The sequence below is a fragment of the Cutaneotrichosporon oleaginosum genome, assembly GCF_008065305.1.
Source record: "Cutaneotrichosporon oleaginosum strain ATCC 20508 chromosome Unknown ATCC20508_contig01, whole genome shotgun sequence".
Taxonomy (NCBI): domain Eukaryota; kingdom Fungi; phylum Basidiomycota; class Tremellomycetes; order Trichosporonales; family Trichosporonaceae; genus Cutaneotrichosporon; species Cutaneotrichosporon oleaginosum.
The window spans coordinates 812,803-837,723 of NW_027072170.1; the positions used below are offsets into that span (position 1 = coordinate 812,803).

At 60.2% G+C, this 24,921-nt stretch overlaps 12 protein-coding genes across 12 annotated transcripts; 6 read left to right on the plus strand and 6 right to left on the minus strand.

The window, feature by feature from the left end:
- Nucleotides 1-492: 492 nt before the first annotated feature.
- Nucleotides 493-2,824, plus strand: COLE_00345 (uncharacterized protein; the record flags this gene model as incomplete). The annotated part of the gene is made up of 5 exons (XM_018424081.2): nucleotides 493-512; nucleotides 567-591; nucleotides 643-1,381; nucleotides 1,416-2,733; nucleotides 2,770-2,824. The coding sequence occupies 5 exons, from the start codon at nucleotides 493-495 to the stop codon at nucleotides 2,822-2,824; spliced, it is 2,157 nt and encodes a 718-aa protein (XP_018276454.1).
- A 44-nt stretch (nucleotides 2,825-2,868) lies between these two features.
- Nucleotides 2,869-4,372, minus strand: COLE_00346 (uncharacterized protein; the record flags this gene model as incomplete). The annotated part of the gene is made up of 2 exons (XM_018420958.2): nucleotides 2,869-4,289; nucleotides 4,321-4,372. 2 exons carry the CDS (start codon nucleotides 4,370-4,372, stop codon nucleotides 2,869-2,871), a joined length of 1,473 nt encoding a protein of 490 aa, XP_018276455.1.
- Nucleotides 4,373-4,584: 212 nt separating this feature from the next.
- COLE_00347 (uncharacterized protein) lies at nucleotides 4,585-5,141 on the minus strand (the record flags this gene model as incomplete). The annotated part of the gene is made up of 2 exons (XM_018426914.2): nucleotides 4,585-4,782; nucleotides 4,875-5,141. 2 exons carry the CDS (start codon nucleotides 5,139-5,141, stop codon nucleotides 4,585-4,587), a joined length of 465 nt encoding a protein of 154 aa, XP_018276456.1.
- A 148-nt stretch (nucleotides 5,142-5,289) lies between these two features.
- Nucleotides 5,290-7,157, minus strand: COLE_00348 (uncharacterized protein; the record flags this gene model as incomplete). Its single annotated transcript, XM_018421515.2, has 5 exons — nucleotides 5,290-5,521; nucleotides 5,658-5,702; nucleotides 5,782-6,688; nucleotides 6,725-6,875; nucleotides 6,996-7,157. The coding sequence occupies 5 exons, from the start codon at nucleotides 7,155-7,157 to the stop codon at nucleotides 5,290-5,292; spliced, it is 1,497 nt and encodes a 498-aa protein (XP_018276457.1).
- A 379-nt stretch (nucleotides 7,158-7,536) lies between these two features.
- Nucleotides 7,537-8,672, plus strand: COLE_00349 (uncharacterized protein; the record flags this gene model as incomplete). Its single annotated transcript, XM_065626074.1, has 5 exons — nucleotides 7,537-7,618; nucleotides 7,673-7,744; nucleotides 7,781-8,107; nucleotides 8,141-8,490; nucleotides 8,538-8,672. 5 exons carry the CDS (start codon nucleotides 7,537-7,539, stop codon nucleotides 8,670-8,672), a joined length of 966 nt encoding a protein of 321 aa, XP_065482568.1.
- Nucleotides 8,673-9,269: 597 nt separating this feature from the next.
- On the minus strand, nucleotides 9,270-10,030 carry COLE_00350 (uncharacterized protein; the record flags this gene model as incomplete). Its single annotated transcript, XM_018424082.2, has 8 exons — nucleotides 9,270-9,309; nucleotides 9,345-9,405; nucleotides 9,467-9,546; nucleotides 9,586-9,607; nucleotides 9,653-9,676; nucleotides 9,713-9,759; nucleotides 9,801-9,904; nucleotides 9,995-10,030. The coding sequence occupies 8 exons, from the start codon at nucleotides 10,028-10,030 to the stop codon at nucleotides 9,270-9,272; spliced, it is 414 nt and encodes a 137-aa protein (XP_018276459.1).
- A 683-nt stretch (nucleotides 10,031-10,713) lies between these two features.
- Nucleotides 10,714-14,381, plus strand: COLE_00351 (uncharacterized protein; the record flags this gene model as incomplete). The annotated part of the gene is made up of 8 exons (XM_018424869.1): nucleotides 10,714-11,073; nucleotides 11,123-11,389; nucleotides 11,427-11,576; nucleotides 11,611-11,640; nucleotides 11,694-12,078; nucleotides 12,119-13,402; nucleotides 13,438-13,611; nucleotides 13,648-14,381. 8 exons carry the CDS (start codon nucleotides 10,714-10,716, stop codon nucleotides 14,379-14,381), a joined length of 3,384 nt encoding a protein of 1,127 aa, XP_018276460.1.
- A 411-nt stretch (nucleotides 14,382-14,792) lies between these two features.
- COLE_00352 (uncharacterized protein) lies at nucleotides 14,793-15,888 on the plus strand (the record flags this gene model as incomplete). The annotated part of the gene is made up of 2 exons (XM_018424083.2): nucleotides 14,793-14,954; nucleotides 15,067-15,888. The coding sequence occupies 2 exons, from the start codon at nucleotides 14,793-14,795 to the stop codon at nucleotides 15,886-15,888; spliced, it is 984 nt and encodes a 327-aa protein (XP_018276461.1).
- Nucleotides 15,889-16,530: 642 nt separating this feature from the next.
- Nucleotides 16,531-19,803, plus strand: COLE_00353 (uncharacterized protein; the record flags this gene model as incomplete). The annotated part of the gene is made up of 14 exons (XM_018424084.2): nucleotides 16,531-16,550; nucleotides 16,583-16,925; nucleotides 16,966-17,415; nucleotides 17,448-17,551; nucleotides 17,586-17,681; nucleotides 17,718-17,924; nucleotides 17,959-18,103; nucleotides 18,144-18,203; nucleotides 18,235-18,277; nucleotides 18,313-18,380; nucleotides 18,429-18,516; nucleotides 18,557-18,762; nucleotides 18,798-18,923; nucleotides 18,958-19,803. The coding sequence occupies 14 exons, from the start codon at nucleotides 16,531-16,533 to the stop codon at nucleotides 19,801-19,803; spliced, it is 2,802 nt and encodes a 933-aa protein (XP_018276462.1).
- Nucleotides 19,804-19,979: 176 nt separating this feature from the next.
- COLE_00354 (uncharacterized protein) lies at nucleotides 19,980-20,496 on the plus strand (the record flags this gene model as incomplete). Its single annotated transcript, XM_018420503.2, has 3 exons — nucleotides 19,980-20,089; nucleotides 20,162-20,319; nucleotides 20,357-20,496. The coding sequence occupies 3 exons, from the start codon at nucleotides 19,980-19,982 to the stop codon at nucleotides 20,494-20,496; spliced, it is 408 nt and encodes a 135-aa protein (XP_018276463.2).
- Nucleotides 20,497-20,562: 66 nt separating this feature from the next.
- COLE_00355 (uncharacterized protein) lies at nucleotides 20,563-23,165 on the minus strand (the record flags this gene model as incomplete). Its single annotated transcript, XM_018424085.2, has 5 exons — nucleotides 20,563-21,409; nucleotides 21,445-22,503; nucleotides 22,539-22,664; nucleotides 22,717-22,871; nucleotides 22,911-23,165. The coding sequence occupies 5 exons, from the start codon at nucleotides 23,163-23,165 to the stop codon at nucleotides 20,563-20,565; spliced, it is 2,442 nt and encodes an 813-aa protein (XP_018276464.1).
- A 226-nt stretch (nucleotides 23,166-23,391) lies between these two features.
- COLE_00356 (uncharacterized protein) lies at nucleotides 23,392-24,696 on the minus strand (the record flags this gene model as incomplete). The annotated part of the gene is made up of 9 exons (XM_018424086.2): nucleotides 23,392-23,549; nucleotides 23,586-23,665; nucleotides 23,701-23,816; nucleotides 23,852-24,120; nucleotides 24,158-24,234; nucleotides 24,269-24,307; nucleotides 24,340-24,378; nucleotides 24,423-24,488; nucleotides 24,521-24,696. 9 exons carry the CDS (start codon nucleotides 24,694-24,696, stop codon nucleotides 23,392-23,394), a joined length of 1,020 nt encoding a protein of 339 aa, XP_018276465.1.
- Nucleotides 24,697-24,921: the final 225 nt, after the last annotated feature.

Here is a 24,921-nt window from a genome sequence, read left to right on the forward strand (position 1 = left end):
CCGCGTGTCTCCAAGTGGAAATGTAGAGTAGATGACGGAGCGGACCGCGCCAGAGTGACTGCCACCATAACGATAATGCCAGATCGATGCACAGACAACTCCGGCAGGATCTGGATGAGACCAGGTGACGAGAGGTATGGCCCGTGACCCACGACCTAACTTGAGGCGTCACTTTGTACCTCCTCACCCTTAGCCCCGTAATTGCACTGTCCGAGGACTCGGGAATGCAAGATGCGCAAGTAAAAACGCGCAGCCTTTTTGGGCTGATGAGCATGGCCACAAGCTGTCGTCAGGTCGCAAGGCGCAGTGAAAGCCTCCTGCCACACTCTGAGCAGTTATGGCTCTCTCGCGTGCTATTTTTCCGGCGAGAATGACAAGGATTATCCGAAGAGTCGATTGAAAGCCAAAGCGCTCCATGACACCGATCTGCCCGACCCTCTACATCTGCTTTCCTTACTCGTCGCCCGGCGCGACTCTTCAGCACCATCCACCATGGAGTCGCGCAAGCCCGCGTGAGTATCTGCGACGACCCTGCACTAGTCTCGGAATGCTCGAGCTGACATCAGCTGCATCCTCTGCCGAGGAGTTAAGGTGGGCACCCCCACTCTCTCTCGCGCGTGCCTGCCGCATTGCTGACTCCAGCTCAAATGTGTCAACGACAACGACATCACCCAGCGTTGTCAGCGCTGCCAGCGTCTTGATCTGCCGTGCGCTTACAGCAAGCGTCGGCGACGGGTGCACACAACCAACCCCAAGATCCTCCCCGCCCCACCCGCCGATGGCCAGCGCCCACCGGCCATTCACGAGCGCCCCGAATTCGAGTCTCACGCCCACCCGCCAAATATGCGACCGGATGGCCCCAGCCCGGTGCGAATAGACCCCTCCGGCTCGGGCTCGTACATGCCGCCCCCACGCCAGCCGCAGCCTCCGCCCCAGTGGGCGAGCGGCATGGTCGTCAACGCCCTCCTTCCCACCGGAGGAGCAGCGACGACGTCTAGCACGTATCCCAGCCCTGCTGACCCGTCGCCGCAGAGCTCGCACTCGTCGCACGTCCGCGTGCGCCCTGCCTCACACATATCCCCCATGACGGCGGATGGCAGCCCGCACAATGTAGAGACGCAGCAGCAGTACCCCCCACATCATGGACATGACTCGCGGCAGGCTCCGCGTTCTTACTCGCATTCGCATGACGGCCACCCAGATGCCCACGCTCGCTCTCTTTCTCTGGACGGAGGCGACCGCAAGCGGGAGCGTGAGCCGCGCGAGACCGAAGAGCAAGAGAGCAGCAAGCGCGCGATGGGCGAGGGCTGGTCTGAGCTCCCCTTCGTATCCGCCAACGCGAAGGAAGGGCGCGCGAGCCGCAGCATGCTCGACGATCCTCGTGAGTCACCCGTCGGCCTAGCTAAAATAAACAGTCATGATGGGCTACCTGAACGACATGGAGGCTGTGCGCCTCGTTGACATGTTCCACCAGTACCTGAACCCCATGATCGCCCTTCTCGACCCCGTCCTCCACACGTGCGGGTATCTGCGTGAGCGTTCCTCGATTGCGTTCACCGCCGTCCTCGCCGCCGCGGCGAAATACTTCCACAAGCCACTATATCCGCGCCTGCTTTCGCACGCCCAGAAGCTGCTGAGTAACGCAATAGAACAAGGCGTGTGCAGCACAGGCGTCATCCAAGCCCTTCTGGTTCTCGTGTACTGGAAAGAACCGACGGACCAGAGCGGCTGGGTGCGTATCGGCATCGCAGTCCGCCTCGCATATCAGCTTGGCTGGCACGAGCGGTGGAGCAAGCCCCCTGCTCCTCGGCCCACGGACCCCACGCGCTACAGAGAGCAGCTGGACACGGAGCGGACATGGTTCTGCCTCGCCGCCTTCGACCGCACCTATGCCGGGACATACAACCTGCCTAACGCTATTCGTGCGCACGAAGTCGGTGACATTGAGCAGTGGATTTACGAGCACCAGCACCTGGACATCATCAACGACCTGCGCCTCTCCTGTTCCCTCGAGACCTTATTTATCGTTGACGGCGTCCGCCACTGGCGCAACAACTGCGCGAACATGAGCCGCGAGCAGGCGCTCGCCCAGATTGAGCGCCTCTTCGAGTCCGGCCTGCGCGTACACACCAAATGGTGTCTGCGTTCGGATGGGCTGAACCGCCATCTCACTGAGAAGCAGAAGGTCTTCCTGCACCTCTACCAGCGCCAGATGCTGTTTGGGATTCGCTTCGCCATGCTCCGCTTCCTCGGCCCCACCGAGGTCGAGCACGTCACCGCCGAGTGCCTCGACCGCGCTGTCGCGTACGTCGAGCAGCTCAAGATCGTGTGCGACGAGGGCATGTGGCACTTCCAGCAGGACATTGCGAGTGCCAAGCTTGCGTCAATCTGTGCAAGCGTCCAAGAGCTCTTCTGGAAGGTGACCAACCCGCAACGCCGCATCGCTCTCGGCTGCCTCAAGACCATCTATGAAGTATGCCTCCAGGTCGCGGATGGTGTGCCGGACGCGCCCTCCGCGTTTGTCGCGCGCTTCCTCGAGCGCCTGCTCGGCACAATGCGCATCACAAGCGCCGAGTCTCTCGACACGAACCGGCAGGTGTCGCCCGTGCCGGTGCCGGTGCCCGAAATACAGCCAATCGATGTACCTGTACTCGACGACCTCACGCAGTTCCTTAACAGCGCTGCGGCCTACCCTGTCGACCCTAACATGGCAGGCTTTGACGAGGCATACTGGTGAGGCATCATGACCTGAGTAACGGCTAACAGCAGGACGGCGCTCTTCGCCTCGTTGCCTCTCAACCTCGGCGACTTCAACTCGTTGTAGAAGTACACCTGTGATCTTGCAACTATGTATTATTCGTTCTATGTCTAGCCCTTGTTATCCCCACTGGCAGTGATGTCCTCCAGCGTGATATCCTCGCCCTCGCTTGAGCTGCCCATGCGTTCAAGCACCCGCCTCACAGTTGCGTGGACGCCCCCAACGCTCTCGGTGGTTGTTACAACGAGCCTGAACGCGCTGCTGATGCGCACGCCGCCCTCGTGCCCAACAACGTTGACCATGATGGCGCTGCCAAACGGCGTCGCCGTCTGGCCCCACCAAGCGTCGCTCGCGCCGGGCGGAAGCTCGATGCGTCCGAGATTGCTCATGGCCATGGAATCGCGGAACGGCCGTCCCGACTGCGCGCGCTCGACGAAGTATTTCTCCCATCCCGTAGGACGCTTGGGGTCGAAGCCTGCCGCGCTCTCATCCACCTCCGGGTCGGGTATATGGCGGAGCAGGCCGAGAGTCATGCGCCCCGGCAAGACGCCAGCAGGGCCTACGGCTTGCGCGAGCTCCTTCGTCCGCGCCCAGACCATGTCGTCGCCGGCGAGCGTGGCGTCCCACATCGTCGCGCTCACGTAGTTGTGCGTGATGGCTGCGTGGCCCAGCGCAGCTTTGCGCTCGGACCGCGCCGTCTCAACCGCGATGTGCAGGGGAGCGCTGGCGTTGAAGACGCGCCACATTGCGGCGCAGTATGCCATCTTCAGAAGCGGGTGCAGCGTGCTCACGCCCCGCGCCGCGCCCGCCTTCTTGACCCTCGAAATGAGCGAGGGGTCGAGGGAGAGCATGTGGATGTCCCATGCGCACGTGAGGGGATCGCCGGGGCGTACGCCAGGCCATGGGTCAGAGGCGAGGAAAGGTTCCTGCACGAAGCGCGGCAGTTTGGGGAGCAGGAGCTCGCGGAAGACAATGGGCAGCAGGAAGCGGAGAGAGGGCGTGGTCGGGATCGTGGCGTCAAAGGTCGTGGGCGCGGTCCAGGGTTCGGGCTGGAGTGGGCTGGGAGAGCCTAGGTCCGCGGTGAGCGCGGCGAGGAGGAGCGTGGAGCCGCGCCCATCGATGAGCAGGTGGTTGAGCGCTAGCGTGAGGTATCCCTCCCCATTTGACCCGGGGGGGAACATCCTGATGCGCCACATCGGTGCTTCGGGGCCTGTGGACGCGCTAGCTACGCTCTTGGTGGTAAACTCATCCATCGCGGTCTTGTATGCCGCGACGGAGCACGATGCCGGGACCCCCTCGTGAACAATGGCGGGAGCAGGCCACGCAACGCCTGGAACGTATGCGGGCTTAGTGCTGTGTGCGCCGACCACACGCGCTGACAGCATGGGAAGCGCGGCTTGCAGCTCGGCCACGCGCCGCTCCAGCGCGTCGGTGGAGGGCATCGAGGCCGAGGGGTACACCACGACGTGCAGGATCACATGCGGGTGTCCCGCATTCTGACGCATCAGGCTGTAGCGCTCATGCATTGACACTGGGTGAGCGGAGCGGAGCAGGACACATACTGGGCCGCACATCTTGAGCGCCGTTGGCCACAGCTTGAGCGTTTGTGGCCATGGCGGGTTGGATCGTTCCAACATGTCTGACTTCCGAGGTATGCTAGGTCCCTGCGTCGCCGGCTCCCGAGGTCGGCACGCGTGACGGCAGTCGCCGCCCTCCCCTCCGATCGAAGCAGCTTCGCGCATGGGCCTCATACTGCGCGCTTGAGCCTGCAGCGCGCGCCATGCATGCTAATGTTGGCGCGCTATCCGATGCACGCGCACAACAGTCTAGTCTATCCACTTTGGCTCCTCCTCGTCCTCATCCTCATGGCTGTGATATCGCCGTTCTGGAACGCCCTCGGCGAACCGCGCGGCAACGGCGGCATTCATGGCGCGTACATACGCCGGAGAGAGGGCGATGAGGAGCGCGTCGAAAGACTCGAAAGTGCGTGCTGTGAGATCGGTGGTGGCAGTTGTGCTCTCGATCTGAGAAAGACGTCAGCGCCCACTCAGCAGCTAAACCGCGGCGTGCGGGGCGCATGGTGTTGTGCCCCCGGAACGTGTCCCACAGCACTTACAGTGTATCCCCGCTGGTCAAGCACAATTTCAGCCTCCCCCTCGTTCTCAAGGAGCACGACCTTGGCTCGCGCGCGCACGCTTTCTGGCGTCTGCTTGTTGGAGCGGGCTTCTGAGGCCACAGCTATACGCTCGGCATTCGTGCGTGGGTAGGACTGGCCAACGAGCACGTGGGAGAGGGGGTCAATGCCGAAAGCGTGGGCGCGGATGGCAGCCTCGAGCTCCCCGATGGGATCCTCGAGGATGTTGCTTGGTGGTGGGGAGGACATGGAGAGTGTTACAGCAACATCCTGGACAACCTCCACCTCGATTCATTGAGAACAACTCGTCATCAGATCCTGATGGCCAGAGCTCATCCTCTCCCTGTGCAACTCCTTCATACCTAGCTCAATACATGCATGTCTACTGCGTTTTAACCTATGCTGCCGGGGCAGAGACCTGAGGGACCTCACCACCGAGGTTGTCAGGGACGGCGCGCGAGTAGTCGACGTCCGACTTCAGCTTGCCACCGAACAGAGTCTGGCCGTTCTTGGCGTGGAAATCGGCCAGGCGCTGCTCAACCTCTGGGCGGAAGTTACGCATGAGACCCTGGATTGGCCAAGCGGCGGCGTCACCAAGAGCGCAGATGGTGTGGCCCTCAACCTGCTTGCTGGACTGTTAGCAAGAGTGACGGAGTGATGTGGTAAAGTAACGCAAGAGCCTTCGACAACTGGAGGAGGCTCTCAAATCCGCGCCGGGCTTTCACTACCTCTCATTCGGTCTCTCACGCCCTCTTTCGTACTCACGTCAATTCAAGCAGCATGTCGATCTCGCGCTCCTGAGCTCGGCCTCTGTTAGGAGTTAGCGAGAGTATGGGGATCGGAAGGAGCGAGAGACGCGCGGCTCTTCCCGGAGGCGGTGAAGACTCACTCAACCATGCGGTCCATCATGTTCATCATCCAGGTCGTGCCCTCACGGCAGGGGGTGCACTGGCCGCAGGACTCGTGCTTGTAGAACTTGGAGAAGCGGGCAATGGCACGGATCATGTCGGTCGTGTTGTCCATGACGATGACAGCACCTGTGCCGAGCGAGGTACCGTTGTCCTTGAGCGAGTCATAGTCCATAAGACACTTCTCGGCGACAGGACGGGTGATGACAGGGACGGAGCAACCACCGGGGATGACACCCTTCAGGTTGTCCCAGCCACCGCGGACACCACCACAGTGCTTCTCCAGGAGCTCCTGGAGGGGAATGGACATCTCCTCCTCAACGACACAGGGGTTGTTAACGTGGCCCGAGACGCAGAACACCTTGGTGCCCTGGTTGCGCTCACGTCCGAAGCCGGCGAACCACGCACCACCGCGGCGGAGAATGGTGGGGGCGACGGCAACAGTCTCGACGTTGGCGACGGTTGAGGGGCAGCCGAAAAGACCGACGTCGGCGGGGAAAGGAGGCTTGAGACGAGGCTTGCCCTGCTTGCCCTCGAGCGACTCGATAAGAGCGGTCTCCTCACCACAGATGTAGGCACCGGCGCCGCGGTGGAGGTAGACATCAAAGTCGTACCCGGAGCCGCAGGCGTTCTTGCCGATGAGGCCAGCGGCGTACGCCTCGTCGATAGCACGCTGCATAGCGTGGGCCTCAACGATGAACTCGCCGCGAATGTAGATGTAGGCGGCATTGGCGTTCATGGCACGGCCAGCAACGAGGCAGCCCTCGACGAGGGTGTGGGGGTCACCACGCATAATCTCGCGGTCCTTGCAGGTTCCGGGCTCACCCTCGTCGGCGTTGACGACAAGGTAGCGTGGCCGAGGGTCCTTCTCCCATCCCGGCTTGTTCACTGGCGTAAGTTCGCCACCAACGCTTCAACACCCACTGAAGCTCCACTTCAGGCCCGAAGGGAAGCCAGCACCACCTCGGCCACGGAGACCCGAAGCCTTCATTTCGTTGATAATGTACGTGTCGCCCTTGAGCAGGATCTCCTTGGTCTTGTGCCAGGAGCCGCGCGCGAGCGCGCCCTTGAGGTACTACGCGTCAGCAATGCTAGCTGTGTGGGGGCAGCGGCGGGAGCGAGATGGAGCAAGTGGGCGGAGCTCGGGAGGCTCCATCTCGTCCTCCCGCGCTCTGGGCTGCGCGCTGCAACTAACAGGGTCGCCATTGCGAAGCAGGTTCTGGAAGATGCGGTCCTGGTCCTTCAGCCCGCCGTAGTGGCGAACGGGAGGGTCGGCGACGGTCGCGAGGCTGCGGGACTGAGTCGCGGCCGCACGGGTGGCCCGCAGAGTGCGCGGGAGCGCGGACTGCTTGAACATGGTGAGAACGCTGTGGGCGGAGCCAGGCGGGCTGCGGCGCTTTGGCGTAGGAGTAGGGACGGTAGTGAGAGTACCGGAGTAGGTGTCGAAGACGACGTCGGAGACGGCGGGGGTATCGATTGAGCCGCCTACGATTGGCGCTCACCTTCCCCCCGCCAGGCAGTCTCCACCCAGCCGATCGGCATTTCACCTTTTCCAGGCGTGTGGCGGATTCATCCTATTAGTAAGGCACATTTTTCAAATGCAATTTCAACCAGCGTGGCATTAGCACCTCCTGCCCCACGCCGACAGGTGCAAGGCGCATTTGCCACCCAAACAATGTGAGTGACAACCTCGTCGACGCGTCGAACGTAATCTTGGCTCATGCCATCCATCCACAATGACAACAACACCGGGACTTCAAGTGCACCCTCACTTCAACCATGAGGAGGCAGCGGCTGTGGCCTCTGAGTTTGTCTCCAGTATGTCGCTAGTCACTTGTCGCTGGGTACCTCGCGGAGTGTTGCTGACTCAAGCTCTTGACAACTTGCCGGGCGAGGTCAGGTTCCTTCTTATGGAGATCCAGGAGAAGGACGAGAGGATAAACAGTGGGCGCTTCTGTATGCTGGCATTGCTAACGTTAGATCTCCTCAATCGCATCAACCAGCGACATTACGGGTTGACCAAGTCGATCAAGGGCTTGACACCAACGAGCGCGCCGGCACCTGCGAGCTTCCCACTGCCCATTCCGAAGGACGCGCCGATCCCCTCAGCCCACCTTCCGGCTAAGGACGCGCAGAACATCGCAAAAATCCAGGGCGAGTGGACCAAGATTCACCAGCTGCAGGAGGAGAAGGTGCAGCTTGCAACGCGGCTGGAACGGATTGTGTCGCGGGCGCGCGAGCGCGGCAAGGCCGAGTGGGGGCGTGTAGGCGGCATGGACATTGATGCCACCGAGCCCGTCAAGCTCGGCGATTTGGGCAGCGCGGACGTGCTCTTGCCATCGACCGGGCTCGGGAGCGGCTCCCACAAGCGCAGTCGCAAGCCAGCAATACCGTTAGCGGCGGCTATCAGCGCGGGAACGACAGGATTACTTTCGCGCGGCAACTCGCGGGGCGGGAGTCCCATGGCTCCGCCGCTCCCGCGTGCTGGATCCACACTTTCTAACGGGCGCGGGCGGGGGAGACCAAAGCGCGAGGCGCTTACGCCGGAAGAGGATGCCGAGGGAGAGGAAGAGGAACCTATCGCCGAGGCGATGGACGTCGACAACGATGACCAGATCTACTGCTTCTGCCAGCAAAAGAGTTACGGCGAGATGATTGGGTGCGACAATGACCAATGTCCCTACGAATGGGTAAGTTCTTCAGCCCCGCGTCCACGCGCGCTCCTTGCTAACTCCAGTTCCATGTCAAGTGCGTCAACATCGACGGCCCGCTTCCCGAGACATGGTACTGTCCCGACTGCGTCAAGACGCTTGGGCTGGCGTCTAGCGACGGTACTACCAAGTCGGCAATGCCTCGCAAGAGGAAAAAGTAGATGTGATTGTAGCAATATTCATCCATGTAAAGTAGCGTGCGTGTATTGCGTGCTATCGGGCTTGCGTCATGCGCTCCATCCGCCCTCGGCAGAAGCGACAGAGATAGTCGCTGGCGACTTCCGACGCACAGACGGGCGTCAGCTCGGCCATCTTGGCGCCGCGCTCGCCTTCGCTGTCTGAGCCGCACCCCACTCACATAGGGGTGAGGATGGCGTCTGTTCGCGCACCCACTGAGTTACGAGAGGCGGCGAGCAGAAGCATGTACGAAGCACCAGTTGCTGATCTGCGGAGCGCGTCTTGGTGCGGAGGGCAGATCCACCCGACTGGCGCGTCTGAAACCCCAGATGTGAACGCCACGCCCATCGATTAGTGCCTAGCGTGTCGCATGAGGTTTCAGATATCGTTCTAGATCTCCAGATCGCCAGATTGCCCAATTTCCATATCGCCACATTGCATCAGCATGCCATCAATACGGGCTTGTACGTCCTCTGTCAGCAGCCTCAGGTGATACCGGTCATATCGCGGGATCGTCCTATCCTTCGGAGTAGTGTGGTACATAAGCTACCGACATTCACCCTCTACTTTGCCCCATGGATCTAGTTCTTCTTGCGCGAGACAACCTGGTGCGAGATCTCACTGCACATGTTAGGAGAGCACGCCCGACAACTCACCGCAGGAGGAGGTCCTTGACGTTGCCAGCCTCAGTGGGTGTGGTGCGAGTCTCGAGGGAGGCTGCTGTGAGCATCGTCCTCACCACCGCCATCGCCCAAATCGCATCACCCAGATGACTCACCCTCAACCATCAGCTGGGTGCCGGGCTCCAGGTTGGCCATGTACTGCGCAGCCGTGGGGCGGAAGTTGAAGATCGTGAACCTAGGAGTCAGCTATCAACTTGCTGCGCGTGATGCTCACCAGTTGGTGTCGCGGACAGTGTCTTAAGATCAGCATCCGAGTCCTCAGCGCGATTTCGGCCACTCACAGCCCTGCTCGTCACGGACAACCTCTGCATGTCAGTAAAGCTTGGATAGCATGCACTCACCGCCCTCCTCGTTGCGCTTGGGGGGCTTGGGAACGGCGAGGTTGTAGCTGGAGTCAGCACGACGCATCCGTTTTCGGAGTTGGCCCACGTCACATAGCTCTTGCCGTTGCCGGCCTGGCGGACCTCAGGCTTGGCGCCGAGGCGACCGATAAGGGTTGCCTTGGCGTAGCCGCGCTGGCCGAGGGTGGCCTTCTGCCGTGTCAGCCGAGATCCAGGATGAGAGACGCGTCGCGCCGGGGTGGTGAGACAAGCGACGCGCGTCAGTACCATGGAGAGACGTACAGCGGTGTTAAGGGTGGGGCGGGCGAGACCGAGCATTGCGTGTGAGAGTGGATGAGGTGGTGTTGGAGAGGTGTGCGAGTGGATGTGAGCGATGGAGAGTAAGTGAAGCGGAGTGGAATGAACGCGTCACGTCTGGGGATGGGTGGGTGGGTGGCTTGTTTGGGGTGCGGCATGCGGCACCATGATTCGCCACCCTAGGAAACCAGACGCGCTCTCGGAACCAGATTCGTTCATCTTCAATGTCCAACCTCCACCCTCGCGATCACCCTTCAAGAGCGGCTCGACCACGACTGTTGTAACAATAACCACTACCACCCATGCCGCCACGGCGCTCGACCAGGTGCTCTTCGTCCGTCATCACGGCCGTAGATAGCGAGGATGAGGTCTTGGAAACTCTAACCCCACGACGCCGCCGATCGTCGCGTGTCCCACACCCCTCTGAGGTTCACAAAGCGACCACGCCGCAATCCACCGCGCGGACACGCAGGACAGCGAAACAAAAGCTGAAGTCAACCGACACCGACTCAGACTCTGGCCACATTTCCAGCAGATCTCACAGCATTGCACAGGAGGAGGAGGACGATGACCTCCCCCTTACCCGGCCAGCGCGGCGGAGCAGACGTAACCATACACCTGGAACCCCGACCATTCCTTTACAACCTTCATCCCCTTCCATACAAGTGTTGAGCGGCGGCGAGGAGCCTGGACCTTCACGCATTATGCCACGCACTCGAGTTGTTGTTGAGGTCCCCTTCTTACCCCTCCACGTGCTGGAGCGGTATGACATGCCTGAGCACCTTTCGCTCCCCACGAAAGCGTCGCGCAAAAGAGTCCTCGCCGAGCAGGACGACGGGTCCCCATGGAAGTTGAAGCTCACGCCGTCGAAGCGCAAGCGCGGGCGCGCTCTCTCCAGCGACTCGGGATTTGGCGGGTATGGCGACGATTCGGACGACCTACGAGACGAGGATGAAGTGGAGAACTGGGAGAGCGACGGCAGCTCGTCTGACGGCATCAATGCGAGGCGTCCCATTACCCGCCAGACGGGGCGCATGGAGCCTCAAGTGATGAGGACTAGATCGGTGAATGCTCCTCCCCTCGTTTACTCTATCCCTCATGCTAACCAGCCAGCACCGCACTCCTCGCAGCCCCGTTGCGTCCAACTCGAAAAGGACGCATTCAACGGCTGCGCGCTCAACCATAACGCCAGCAGTTCGAGCGCAGTCACAACTTCGCGCGAACTCTCCCAAACGGGCACGGGGCGCATCCTCCGATGTCGACTCTTGCTTCGAGGAGGACGAAGGGGACCAGCAAGAATCCGATTACTCTAGCTCGGAGATGTTAGTTCCGAGGCTTACCAAACCGCCAACGCGGAAGATTCTCCAGTACCATCGTCATGTGAGCCTGCGTAACGAATGAGGCAAGTTAACGTCAGACTTGCGAGAAGTGCGCCCACCCCCCTGCCGACGTTCTACTCCAGGCGGCGCGTCGGAAGAAGAAGGGAAAAGGCAAGAGACGCAAGGAGACTGACGAGTTCGTGGTTGATGATGAGGAGTATGCGGAAAGCCTAGGTGGCTGGCTTGAGGTATGTCGGCTTGGAGCTCTATGCTGACGAGTAGTGTGAACGCTGTTGTTCCTCTTTCCACTGGGTTCGTACCGCTTGTGGTGACCTTTTTGAGCAATACCATGCTGACGAGCCCAGTCCTGCATCCCCCAAGGCCAGCGTAAAAAGGTCATGCTCGCCTTGAACTCCGCAAGCGGCGGCTCTCGCATTCACACCTTGCCCGTTGACGACGTTGCCTCGTTCTTGTGCTCCCGCTGCGAGGCATTTCCTGTGTGTTTTGTGTGCAAGGAGCGAAAGGTTCATGGGTCGCTTGAGAATACCCATGGCGCAGCGGACGATCCTATTGATGTGGATGAGGATGGCGACAGCCAGGCCCGTTCATCTTCGCGTTTTCCTAGGAAGCCGAGGCACACCTCCGCCTCACAGACGGAGGCTGAGTCCGCTTCGAATTTGATCAAGAGTGACCCTGCGCCCTTGCTGTTTCGCTGTAAGCGTTGCAAACAAGCGTGCCATTACGAGCATCGTGAGTTTGACCTAGTCTGCACGGCACCTACTTACGTCAGTACGAAGCCCTTTCCCAGTTGGCCAGCGTTACAGTCTGCCAAGGCTAGCGGATGCATACCAGCACCCCGCTCCTGATGGAGGGGCGGATTGGGAGTGCCATGTCTGCCGCGACTTGCCCTGGTTCGTGGATAGGATTATCGCCTGGCGACCATTCCCTGCGGATGCCATCGAACCCGACCTCGAGCCCGAGGAGCTTCCAAACTACCGTGACCGTCTCCCACGCGAGTATCTCGTGAAATGGACCGCCAGGGGCTTCCGCCACTCAACTTGGGTTCCTCACGGCTGGCTTGTAGCGGTAGCACCGCAGAAACTTCGGAACTTCATCGAGAAGGGCCCTCAGCTGGACCTCGTCACCGATGACACACTCGCGGCAAAAGGCGACGAGACTATCGCACCGACTATCACCGCCGTGATGGAGGAACTCAATGCTACTGCACGGCACCATCGCGAAAAGGACGTGCTCGAAGCCAAGTGGGAGGGACATGGCCCTCCGCCTGACCCAGACGCCCAGGCCAACCTCCCATTGCCCTGGTGCACCGTTGATCGCGTCCTTGACGTTTGGCTGGCCCCGCCCAAGAACGTTAGAAAGTTCAAAACGAAGGGCAAGAAGGAAAAACGCAAGCGAGTCATCTCCTCTGGATCTGACGAAGACGAATTAGATGACGATGTCGTTCTCAGGGACGGCATCCAGCCGCCCACCAGTGCCGGCGTGTGGATCGACGACTGGGAAGAGTTGACCGGGCGAATGCTCACGCGAGACGACCTGGACGAGATCGCTCCTCTGGTCACGTGGAGCTTCGTCAAGTGGCGCGATCTGCAGTACGATCAGGCGTGCGGCGACACGCCGCCGCCCGTCGACGGGCCTCTCTACCCGGCCTACAAGGAAGCTCTAGGGAGACACCTGGATGCGCGGCTAGTGACAGTCCCCATTCTGACGCAGAAGGAGTGCGCGGAGCGGGAGCGGTTCGCTGAAAACTTTGGCGACCCGCCAGCGGAGCAGCCGGACTGCGTTGTCGGGGGCACCCTCATGCCCTTCCAGGTGGAGGGGTTTCAATGGCTGCTTTACAAGCATTTTAGGCGCGAGGGCTGCATCCTCGCCGACGACATGGGTCTTGGCAAGACCATCCAGGTTGCATCGTTCTTGGGCTACCTCGCGTCTGATGAGCTGCAAATCTATCCGTCACTTGTCATTGTTCCCAATTCAACCATCACAAACTGGGTGCGCGAGTTCGAGCGGTGGGTGCCGCATGTGCGCGTGGTGCCGTACTACGGCGAGTCAGGTTGTGAGTAACGACAGTGCTGATTGAACTGACCACAGCCCGACACGTCATCGCCAAGTATGAGTTGTACCGCCCATCTATGGAACGAAAGGCCGCAGGACTGAAGGCGCAAGTCCTCCTCACGACGTATGACACGATCACTGGTTCAGATTTCAGCATTTTCAGCAACATACCGCGGTGGGAGGTACTTGTCGTTGATGAAGGGCAGGCTGGTGAGCACGGTGCGGGCTGAACAACGTTGATGCCAGTGAAAAATGACTCTAGCCTTTTGTTTAGAAAGCTCAAGAAGCTCAACGCTATCCACCGAGTCCTACTTACGGGCACCCCGCTGAACAATAACCTGCGGGAGCTGTTCAACCTCCTCAACTTCCTCGACGCGGCCAACTTTCCGAACCTGAAAGAGCTAGAGGAACGGTTTGAGGATCTCAACGAGAGCCTCGTCGTTGAGCTTCACGAGATGCTCAAGCCGTACATCTTGCGCCGAGTGAAGGGGGATGTGCTCAAGCTCCCACCCAAGGTCGAAATTATCGTCCCTATCTCGATGACAGCGCCGCAGCGCCACCTCTACAAACGCATCCTGCTCAAGCATCGTGAGGCCATCAACGCGATCATGAAGCAGCGCAAAAGGAAACAGCCGAAACAAGTGGCCGCTCCCGAGACCGACCAGCCACAGGCGTCGAGCTCGGCTGATGCAGATAAGGGCGCTGCTCAGGCAAGCGAAATCGAGATCATCGAGGTCGCGGATGGTGACGTCGAGATGGCCGACGCAGATACTTCGGCGCCAGATCAGGACAATCCTGACGTTGGACCTTCCGTTAACGGGAGCGCGAACGGTCATCATAAATCCGCGACCGAGGGGAGCAAGGCGGCCGGTCGCACCGACGCAACGGGCGCCAACAAGGGGGCCTCTACGAAACCGCACCTCAATGGCACGAGCCAGAAGAGCGCCAGCCACCTGAGCCCGCCGATGGATCTCGACTAGTTAAGCCAGTGGAGCAATTGCCTCCGCCAACATAGCCTTAACCCATGTTAATAAATATCATTTACCTGGCCGTGCTCTGAAACACAGCAGCACTCTCCTTTATCTTGAGCCATTCCAGTTCGTAGCACTCATTCCCGCGATCTCCGCAGGGAGCCGATTCGCTCGGCTTAGGTAATGTTCCATCAACACCGGGCGGTGTGTCATACTCAGGGCCGTGCCGGACATCGGCCCGCCGGACTTCGGGCCGGTACCCGGAGCGCCTGGCGAAACATGCTGCGACGATTGAGGCTGGTGGGCACTTCATAAGCCAGCGCGGCGGCCAGGTCACATTTCTAGTTCATCTGTTATTCATCCCCGCCCCTCTCCATACCACCCATCATTACCGCCCGCTCACTGCGCTCGCTCGTCACCATGGTCAAGTCGGTCCCCACAGAATTCAAGCTCAACTCGGGCAACACCATCCCTGCTGTGGGCCTCGGCACCTGGCAGTCTAAGCCAGGAGAGGTCGAGAAGGCCGTTGAGCACGCTATCAAAAGCGGGTATCGCCACATTGACGGCGCGTTGTGCTACCAGGTGAGTAGGGTCGGTTTGCAGGCCTTCGGCAGTTCTAGTTGCTCGTTGTGGGCCACCTGCTGAGCTGCTCTCACCGCGTCCCTCCTTGACTGTGCGCTGATGCTAACCCCAGAACGAGGAGGAGGTCGGCAAGGGTGTCAAGGCATCCGGCGTCCCCCGCGAGGAGCTTTTCCTCACCTCCAAGCTGTGGTGCACGTACCACGACCGCGTTGAGGAGGGCCTCGACATCACTCTCAAGGACCTCGGCACTGACTACCTTGACCTGTACCTTGTCCACTGGCCTGTGCGCACCGTGGAGAACGGGACGAGCAAGCTCTTCCCCACCAAGCCGGACGGGAGCCGCAACATCGACCGCTCGTGGGACCAGGCTGAGACCTGGCGCCAGATGGAGGCTGTCCTCGCTAAAGGCAAGGTCAAGGCGATCGGCGTCTCCAACTGCTCCGAGCTCTACCTTGAGCGCCTGAGCAAGACGTGGAAGGTCGTCCCCGCCGTCAACCAGGTCGAGCTCCACCCCTACAACCCGCAGCAAAAGCTCAAGGCGTACTGCGACAAGCAGGGCATCCGCCTCCAGGCGTACTCGCCTCTCGGTAGCGCTGGCTCGCCGCTGCACGACGACCCGGAGATCAAGAAGATCGCGGACAAGCACGGCGTGAGCGTCGCCACCATCCTCATCTCGTACCAGGTCAACCGTGGCGTCGTCGTCCTCCCGAAGAGTGTTACGCCCTCGCGCATCGACGACAACAAGAAGGTCATAGCGCTCGACGAGGAGGACATGAAGACCCTCGACGGGCTCGCGGCCGCCGGTAAGCAGCACCGCTTCGTCTCGCCGCCTTGGGGCACCGACTTTGGGTTCGAGGACTGGTTCGGCCCCGGCAACGAGAAGGCACCAGAGGGCACAGTGTTCGAGTCTCGCGGCCAGACTTTTGAGAAGTAGAATTAGAGGAGGTGGACTGCTTAGTCGGCTTAATGCAGCGTGTACCCTATGACAAGGCTCAGCGATCGCATCCTGTCGCATGAAGTGTGTGGACTTGACCAAAACAAGGGCAGATGACTGCGGAGATGGCACACACGCTGCTGCACGATGTGCGAGCGCATTGCCCGGCGCAACACGGAGTTAGGTGCTTCAAAGAGGCCTGAATCTGGGTCGAGGTGGACTGCAAGGAGACGACTGAGCGGGCGACACCATTCGCTTGGCGGCTTTGTTTGGTTCCGATCACGTGTCGAAAGGTTGAGTCAACCGGCCGGTATGCCCTTACCTTATAGTGATCGTGCTGAAGCAGATGATGCGTATGCATGAAGGAGACCGGTGGATGCAATCCATCTGTACCGTAACTTTTCTGCTCGCTATCAGATCCGTACGCGTTGAGGTGGACCTCGGGGTGTGTTAACAGAGAATGGCTGACGCGAGAGCCATCACGGTGACTGGACCTCCACTTGACATCTTTCATCATCCTTCCTCTCATCACTTCCCAGCTGTGTTTCGTTTTGTGTCTTACACTATATCATGTCGCCTGTATAGTTTCTCTCCTCTACTCTAGTTCCCCTCGGCCTGTTCTGTCGGCTGCACGCCAACGCCATGGACGTGACCTTCGAAACGTATGTCTCTGTCCTCATTGAGCTCACCCAAGCGTCGCCGAGCTCGTCTACTACCTCGGGCACCCGCCAACCTCGAAGCTCCGCCACGATTCTGATGGTCGCCGCCCTCCCCTCTCTCCGACTTGGATCTTCGCATCATGGGTCAAGAGCCTTCCACCTTCGCTGCCGCCGAAGACGACTGCGCGCCTCTTCCGTCTCTTGTTCCCACACGAGGGCAATCGGCGCCGGTACGGACTGCGAGAAACCAAGTTGGCGGCCGAGCTGGAGTCATTGCTCGCCATACAGGGATTGACCCGGTGGGATGCCGTTGGGTGGGAAGGCGTGGGCGGGCTGGGATGTCTCGGCGATGTCGTGGCACACGCCGTGCGTGAACGCGTGCGTACAAAGATCCGCTGGGGAGCTCCTCTTACACTAGATACCCGATACAACGAGGTCCCTCATATCGATCACGGAGGTCGACTCACTGCTTGACGAACTAGCTGCATACTCTCCCTACTCGCAGCTCTCACAGACTCCCGTCGCCCCTCAGTCACCCAGCACCATTCTTCGGCGGTTGTACCGCGAGGCTGGGCTAAGCCCTCGTGCGATGGCTGTACTTACCCAGGTCATTCTTCGCGACCTGCGCCCCCTCCTCTCGCCCCTCCCGCCCATGCGGGCGCGTCATCCCACGCTCTTGCTGCGGGTCCCGGCGTCCGCAGGACCCGCCCAACTCGGCCTCCATGACGCGATGTGGGTGTGGGATCCCGCTATGGCCCGCTTGTTCCGTGACGGCAAGGGCTGTATGGAGTGGTGTGCCGCCGCGGCGGAGGCCATGAGGGCCGGAGAGTTGTTCGCCACCGGCCCGGTGGTGGGGGTCAACGTCCAGGTGTGCTCCGTACTGGGATGAGCTGACGGAAGATCCCCAAGTGCTCGAAGGGTCGCTCCGTCCGAGATGCACTCAAAGGCTTCATCGACAACCGCAGCAGCACGGTCTGGGCTGAGACAAAGTACGACGGCTATCGGTGAGCTGAGGGTCCGCCTTTCCACTAAGAGCAGAATGCAGATCCACGTCAAGGCGAATCCAAAGGTGGAGATCACAATCTTCAGCAAGTCCAAGCGCAAAAGCACGCTCGATCGGAAGCATACCCATGCGTGAGCCTTTCGGCCCAGACTGCAGACTGACAACAGCCTAATCTTTGCCGCTCTTGGTTTGCCTGTGCAGGATGCAGCTCATCCATTGCTCCTCGCCCGACTCCCCCAAAGGGTGCAGACACTCTCCTCTGTCATTCTCGAGGCGGAAGTGGTACCATGCAATGAGGGCCAGCGGGAGGGTGGCCGTGGACCGGGTATCGAAGAATTCTGGCGCCTCCAGGCCGCTGGCGTAAACTCCGAAATGTGATCACAGCGTGCATGAGAGCGCTGACCGCAGGACGCCTAGCTTGCCCAGTGGACATCGTCACCTTTGCCTTGCATTCTTCGACATCCTGCATCTCGACGGGGAAAGCCTCCTTAATTCGCCTTACTGCGAGCGTAGGCGGCTATTGGAGAGCGTGGTGTTTCCGATCGAGGGCTTCGTGAGTCTGCTAAACCTCTCTAGCCGCCATCTGACGCCAGTCCTTTATTGCTTCACGATTCGAGATCCCCGTTCACCTTGGCGCGTCTCACGCTGAAGAGGTGGGCCTGTAAAAAGTAGTGCTGACTCCAGATCTTACAGAGAGCATTTCAGCGCTGCTGTGATAGCAGGGACGGTGAGTCGCCAATCAGACACTTGAGCTAACGCTAGAGGGTCTTGTGCTTAAGGCTGAAGAGTCGGTGTACATCGACAAGCGGTTCCGCTGGGTAAAACTCAAGGCGAGTAAATAGACCAAGTCGGTAAGCAGCACTGTTCTCATCCACCAGAAAGATTACATTCCGAACGTAGGCGACAGCGTTGATCTTGTCGTCCTTGGCGCTGGCTGGGACATGGACCGAGCCCGCGAGCTTCGAGGTGACTTACGCCTTTCAAGGCTACCTTCCATTGACACCAGTCGATACCTCAGTCTTCACCACCTTTTGCATAGGCTCGTTGACCAACCGCGAAGGCGTGACAAAGCACAGACTCGTCCCACACTTTAAGTTCCTCTTCACCGCGTCATACGGAATGACGCGAGAGCAGCTTGAGGTATACAACGAGAACATCCGGCTGCGGCGGTGGGCTAGCAAGCCCTTCGACAAAGATGACAAATGGAAGCGGGTAAGTTGGCTCGCTATCGGCACTCACCCTCTCAGCGGCTCATCGGCCTGTCGTGGAAGTACGACATGCCAATGAATATGAAGCCACCCTCTGTGCTCTTTGAGACACCTCTGTGCGCCGAGGTCATGGGCGCGGGGTTTCAACGCCTACCTAGATCTGATGTGAGCTGTGATATGAAGTGGCAGCTGACAGAAGCTGTACGAGCTGCGCTGGCCACGTCTACAGAAGATCTTTGACCGAAGCGAACGATCCTGGGCAGACGGTGAGGCGGCTCTCTACAGTATGTCTGGCCTGACAGCAGCACTCGACGCACCGGCCCTCCTTCGCGTGGCTCACCAGTCGCTTGGGTATATCACACCTGCAACTCCGCCCCCGTTATCTCCAGAGAAGGACAGCATCGAGGCCCTGTGGCGGTCGAAGAGCACTGCCGTCGTCGATATCCCAGATACGCCTACACCGAGGCGCAACGGCAGGATCGGCCCGCGCCTCTCCGCACCGACGGTGCTCAAGTTTTCCCCTCCCACCCCAAGGCCTGATCGTAACACGTCTCCGACGTCACCACTGGCCGGCAAGCGGAGAGTCGCGGGTGCGCCGATCAGGTCTCCCGCAGCTCGGATGCTGTTCCAGAGCCCACAAGACACCTCACACAAACGCCGGCGACTGTTGCCACCGTCCCCTCCCCCAACATCACCAGCATCAGCCTTGGAGCCTCCTCTTGAGCTCGGAGCACTGCAAGAGCATCCCAACTCAGCGCTGGTGGGCCTCCCGACGCCGGCGGTGAGCTCACCCACACGTGAGCAGGGCATGCTTACGCGCAAGACGCGCCCCGAGTCACCTTCAGCTGTCTCGAGCTCCCCCCCGCCCTTGCTTCCAGGGCTGCACTGCTTCACACCGCCCCCATCATCGTCGACACCACCAACCTCCCCGTGGCCGCCCACTCTTCGGCCCCTCCGAGCACTTTCCATCCGCTCGCGCCTCGTCCTCCACTCTCGGCGATTGCGTGCACGCGCGGAACACGAGTGTCAGGACTATTTATCATAGCGCATCTCAGTCTTTGATCTCCGTACCTGCCTATGTCAGACTTTGCCATATTGCCATGTAAACTCAGTCCCAGCTGGAGGTGTCCGAGCGGAAGCTAATTTGCCACCCAGCATCTCGAACTTTGGCTCAGCTCGCGATTTCTTTTCGTATCTCTTCGCTTGTGCAGTCCGGCAACGATGTCCGACGCCCCCAAACCCTCCCGTGCCGCCTTGCGATCTTACTACTGCCTCTGCGGTGACTTCGTTCTCGTGCTGCAAGGCAAGCTCGACCGTCTTCCTCAGCGAAAGTATGTTGGCGCCTCTTTTAACTCTCCGGCCGAGCCCTCTGCTTCCTCTCCTTGAGCCCCGACTCACGCCAGAACCGACGGCGCGTACATTATACGTACAAAGCCTTCCCCGACAGCCGCCGCGCGCAAGTTCAAGCTTGCGGCGGTCCCGCTCGAGCGCTTCCTTCTCGAGCGAGCGGGGGGCACGGAGGTGCGGCAAGACTTTGGGTGTGCGCGGTGCCGGACACCAGGTGAGCAGCCAGCCCGGTGGACAAGAACTGACCACAGTCGCGTATCAGACTACGCCGCCGCCCGCGGGATCCGCGCCCTTCTTGTACGTCCTCAAGGGCGCGGTGACGGAGACGCAAGGGCAGATTCCGCCAGACGCGTTCGAGGGGGAGCGCGTCCCTACGTCCAAGCTCGCGTAAACGCTGAGACGAGCTGCCAGATACTGTAACTGTATACTGCTGCATGACATGTTGTATTACAATGCCCTACTCCATGCCGTCGACACGCACATTCAACGCGTCCATCTTGCGCACAAGACGCGCAAGCTCGTCTCCTCTGCTCCCCACCGCCGCTTGGAGGGGGCGCAGCTGGCGCGCGCCATACTCCTCTGCCTGCGCGTCCGCCGCCTTTACGCGCGGGCGCACCACTTCCAGTTGCTCCTTCAGCACTTGGAGCCGCGCGGCGAAGCCCGGTGCCCCACGCGCGCCGTTCACGCGCGCCTGGACGCGGTATAGCTCGTCGAACCAGCTCCGCTCCACGGCGCCTATCTGCGGTCGCTGCTGTGCCATCAAGGCGGTTATGACAGCGTCGAGGCGGTCGCCGAGCGCATCTTGGGCCTGCAGCACCGCCTCGGCGCGCTCAGTGCTCCGCATGGCCGCGGAGCGGAGGGCAGAAGTGGATGCAGCGCATTGGCGGAGCACGGCGAGCTGCCGCGCGTACTCTTTAACCTGGAGGTCGAGGCGGGCTTCGACCTTCGCGCTCGCCGCCTCCACCGCCCGAGAGCGGGTTTTGATCTGCGCGGCCGCGTCGCGCAGCGCAGTAATGTGTTCTGGGCTGATTGCGCTCAGCGCCTTGTGCGAGTCGGGCGCTTTCCGGATTGCTGCTTTTGGGTTGAAGTCGCCGCCGGGGAGAGACACCTCGAAAGGCGTGCTGAGCAAAGACTCGCTGTTCTTGTCCGGCACAGGCGCGGACTTTGGCGCAGATAACCTCCAGTCGGGCACACGCACGTCCATCTCGACCGTGGCGAGTTGGCCGCTCGAGGCGAGCGCGAGGAGGCCATAGCCCAATGTGACATCGCAGAATGTTTCAACGCCCACGACGGGTTTCGATGGGCTGCATGAGTTAGCCATGCAATCGTGATAACTAACCTCGCCTTGACAAGCGGCGCGACGTCGCTTGGAGACAAATGGCCTTCACCAGCCAGAAGCTGGGAGACCCAGGGCGCGACGGAGACTGCGTCGACGCCAAACGCGTGTGAGATATACACGACGTCAGACTGGATAGGGTCCTTAACGAAAGCAGGCGCGTTCAGAGCGATTGCGTCGAGGTCAGACGTTGGGAATGAGGAGAGCACGCTCTCAACAACATGGAGGATAGGATTGGTTGGGGCAGGGTCGCGAGACGTAATCCAACGCGGTTCTGACCCATCAGGCTCGATGCCGAGGTCAACGCGCCCGCTCGACCACGCAATAGCAAGAACGTTGATGCCCAGACCTGGATCCTGACCCTCAGGCACGTTGCCAAAGGCATGCAAGATGGTGAGGTCGGTCGCGCTTTGCTCGTCGACATCATCGCCATTACCGACTTCCTGCGGTGCGGGGTTGAACAGAAGGGGGCCTTGCCTCGCAAGTGGACGATGAGCGCCCGGCGCTGGGCCGCCTGCGGCGGTAAGATGCGGGGGGTGGACACGCACGAACCCGGGCAGCGGAGGCAACCTCTCGGAGCGTGGTGGGGAGGCAGGCAGACCATAGCCGCGCCTACGCGGAGACGTGGAGGGCGTTGATGGCTCTCCCTCCGAATCCGATGAACACTGAGTCACTACAGCGCTCACCCAGGCTTCCTGCATCTGCCGCCGACCCACGAGCGACGCGTACTCTGCGCTGCCCTCTTGTCCGGGTTGCTTGACCTCCATATCGTCAATCTCGTCCATCCGCTCCGCCACAAAGGCTTGCAAGGCGCCAAGATACTCCTCTGGCACATCGGCACTCAGCGGCAGGACAGGACCCATTGTGTAGATGTCGCCATTTGCCATCAGGCCGTACACCATGAGCGGGGCGAAGTCGGCATTGCCGCAACCAAATGTAAACGAAGTCGCGTGATATGACAGCGGGTCAATGGCCGAGAACTTGCTTTTTGCGCGACTTGTTTCCGCTGGGAGGAGGGAGAATGTCTGCACTGGGTCCTGCGGGTGAAGTATGTCGTACTCGCTGCGGTCAGTCGATGCCCGCACCCAACGGCTCACAAAAGGGTGCCATTGGAGGCCAGGACCCAGAGCGAATTGCCACCTTCGCCCCACGGGTGCCATTGCACCTTGGTGAGGGCCGTAAGCGATGATGGGGAGTGCTGAAACTGGTCAACGGGCATTGAGCTGCATGTAAGCGGTGCAGAGCGGGCGCGCTAGAAATGGGAGGACCACGTACCGGCAAACGATTTCGCCGCCCGCAGAACCAGATAATCCAGCGCGAGGGAGAACAAGTACGACGAGCTGGTGGTGTCCGACTACTGCGAGCATACGCCCCGTAGGGTTGAGCACCAACTGATGGATTGTGAATGTAAGGTGAGGCGACTTGAGGGTCTGATGTCAGTCCGGTCCAGTACGACGGACCGTATGTACCTTGTAGCCCCCAACACTTGTGCCGCGCAACTCCAAGCCGTCGCTGGAAAGACTTGTCATGCGAATTTCTTTGCCAAACGCGACGATCAAGTCTCTGTCGCGGACGACGAGGCGGGCATTCTTCAAAGCGGGAAGTCCGTCATAGGATGGTTGCGGGCCGACAAGTTCCCATCCGTCATCGCTGGTCGAGGCGGGCGGGACAAAAATGGCGTGCGAACGTAACGCATCAAGGGAGAAGGGGAGGAGAGGCGGCATGATACCGCCTGAGTAGCGATGATGGCGTGTCAACAAGAAGAGTATTGGAGTTGAAGTTGAGAGGTTGTCAACACGCTCAAACAAGGATGGGTTCGAATGGCCCAATATTTGCCTCCGCTCGACCTCCACCGTTCATGTCCATGCACTCGTCGCCCATTCTCTCCGCCGATCGGGATCCGCCAGAGTTTATCGCAATGAAGCATACACTAATCACATATGACTATGTTCACGCCTTGACGGGCGCGGCTGTCTTGTCACTCCCCAGCGTGCCCTGCGAGATAATGTCGCCCTCAAGAGTTCTGGCCACCTCCTCCCCGAGCTCCTTGACGCGCTCCACATCGTGCCCAATCAGGCTCACATGTACGCCCTTGTAGAGATATGGGTCTAATGTAAGCACAGCGTCAATAGCTTCGGACTTACAGGATCCGATGCGGATGCCCTCCTTCTTCACACGCGTTTGCAGCTCGCCAAGGAAGGGCGCAATCTTGGACTCGGGCCAGCTACCCGTCAGCTCTGAAGCCAAACAGCGACTCACTTGGTGAAGACCAACAAGCGGAAGGGCTTGGACGACGCCGGCGGAAGAGGCAGATATGGTACCAAGCCAAGGAGAAGCTGCTGAAACAGGCTGGGAATTCCAGGGAATACACAAAGCTGAATGTCAGCTGTGTCCGAGCAACCGTGATTACCTTGCCGCCCAGCCGCACAACTGGCACCCAGCGGTCGTCACACACGAAGAGAACTTCGGAGCGGGAGCCACCTTGCCCGTCGCCACCGTGTCCACCATTCGCGATGGGAAAGAGTGCCATGCGATCCCGTGCGGCCTTCTCCTCCGCTGATGCCACCGCGAGCTCCGCAAGACGCTTCTCGGTCGTCATGACAGCCATGCGGCGCATGGTCTCGGGGTCGTGCTCGAGTGGGAGGTCGAAAGCCTTGCCCAGTGACTCGTAAGTGATGTCTACTGTTAGCAAGGTCTTGACGTAGAGCAGACATACCATCGTGGGTAGGGCCGATGCCACCAGAGGTGACTACGAAGTCGTAGTTCTGTGTCATGCGCCGGGCAGCCTCCACGCTTCAGGTCAGCTCAGTATGCAGAACACGCTCACATCTCCGCCTCGTCATCGGCGATGACCTCGATGCGCTTCCTGTTGTTAGCAAGAATAAGGCCCACGCTCACAGCTCGATACCGAGGTCGAAACAGAACTGCGCGAAGAAGCTGTTGTCAGTAAAGGACCAAGTACATATGACTCGTGTGCTCACTTGCTGTTGGTGTCCTTGGTCTTGCCGTTGAGTACCTCGTCGCCGATAATGAGACATCCCGCAGTCCTGTGGTCAGAGATGCCAGTTAGTTGGCATACTTGATGTAGTTGCCCTCGCCCAAGGGGTTCGGCACGCTCGCCGGGTCCGTAACGGGCTGCTTCGCAAATGCGGACATGGTTGAGGGAGTAAAGGAGCGGGTAAGGAAGGTAGACGGTCTGGGAATGCGGGAGGGGGCTCTAGTCAACAGGCGAAGAAAGACTGGTCTTGAGAGCATGGGATATGGCGAGGGGGATGCTCAACTTGGAGACTTAAAAGAGATGGCCAAGGTGGGCGGCTGCTGCTTCAGCCGCAGCAACCGCAGCAAGTGGAATCTCGGATGGCCGGATGGGATGGTGACTACCTCATCGCGTGGCATTGATGACCTCATCACGTGGAGGTGGCAACGGGATCAAAACCCCTCCCCAGCGCCTCAACCCAGATTTGCCGCCCAATTCGCAGG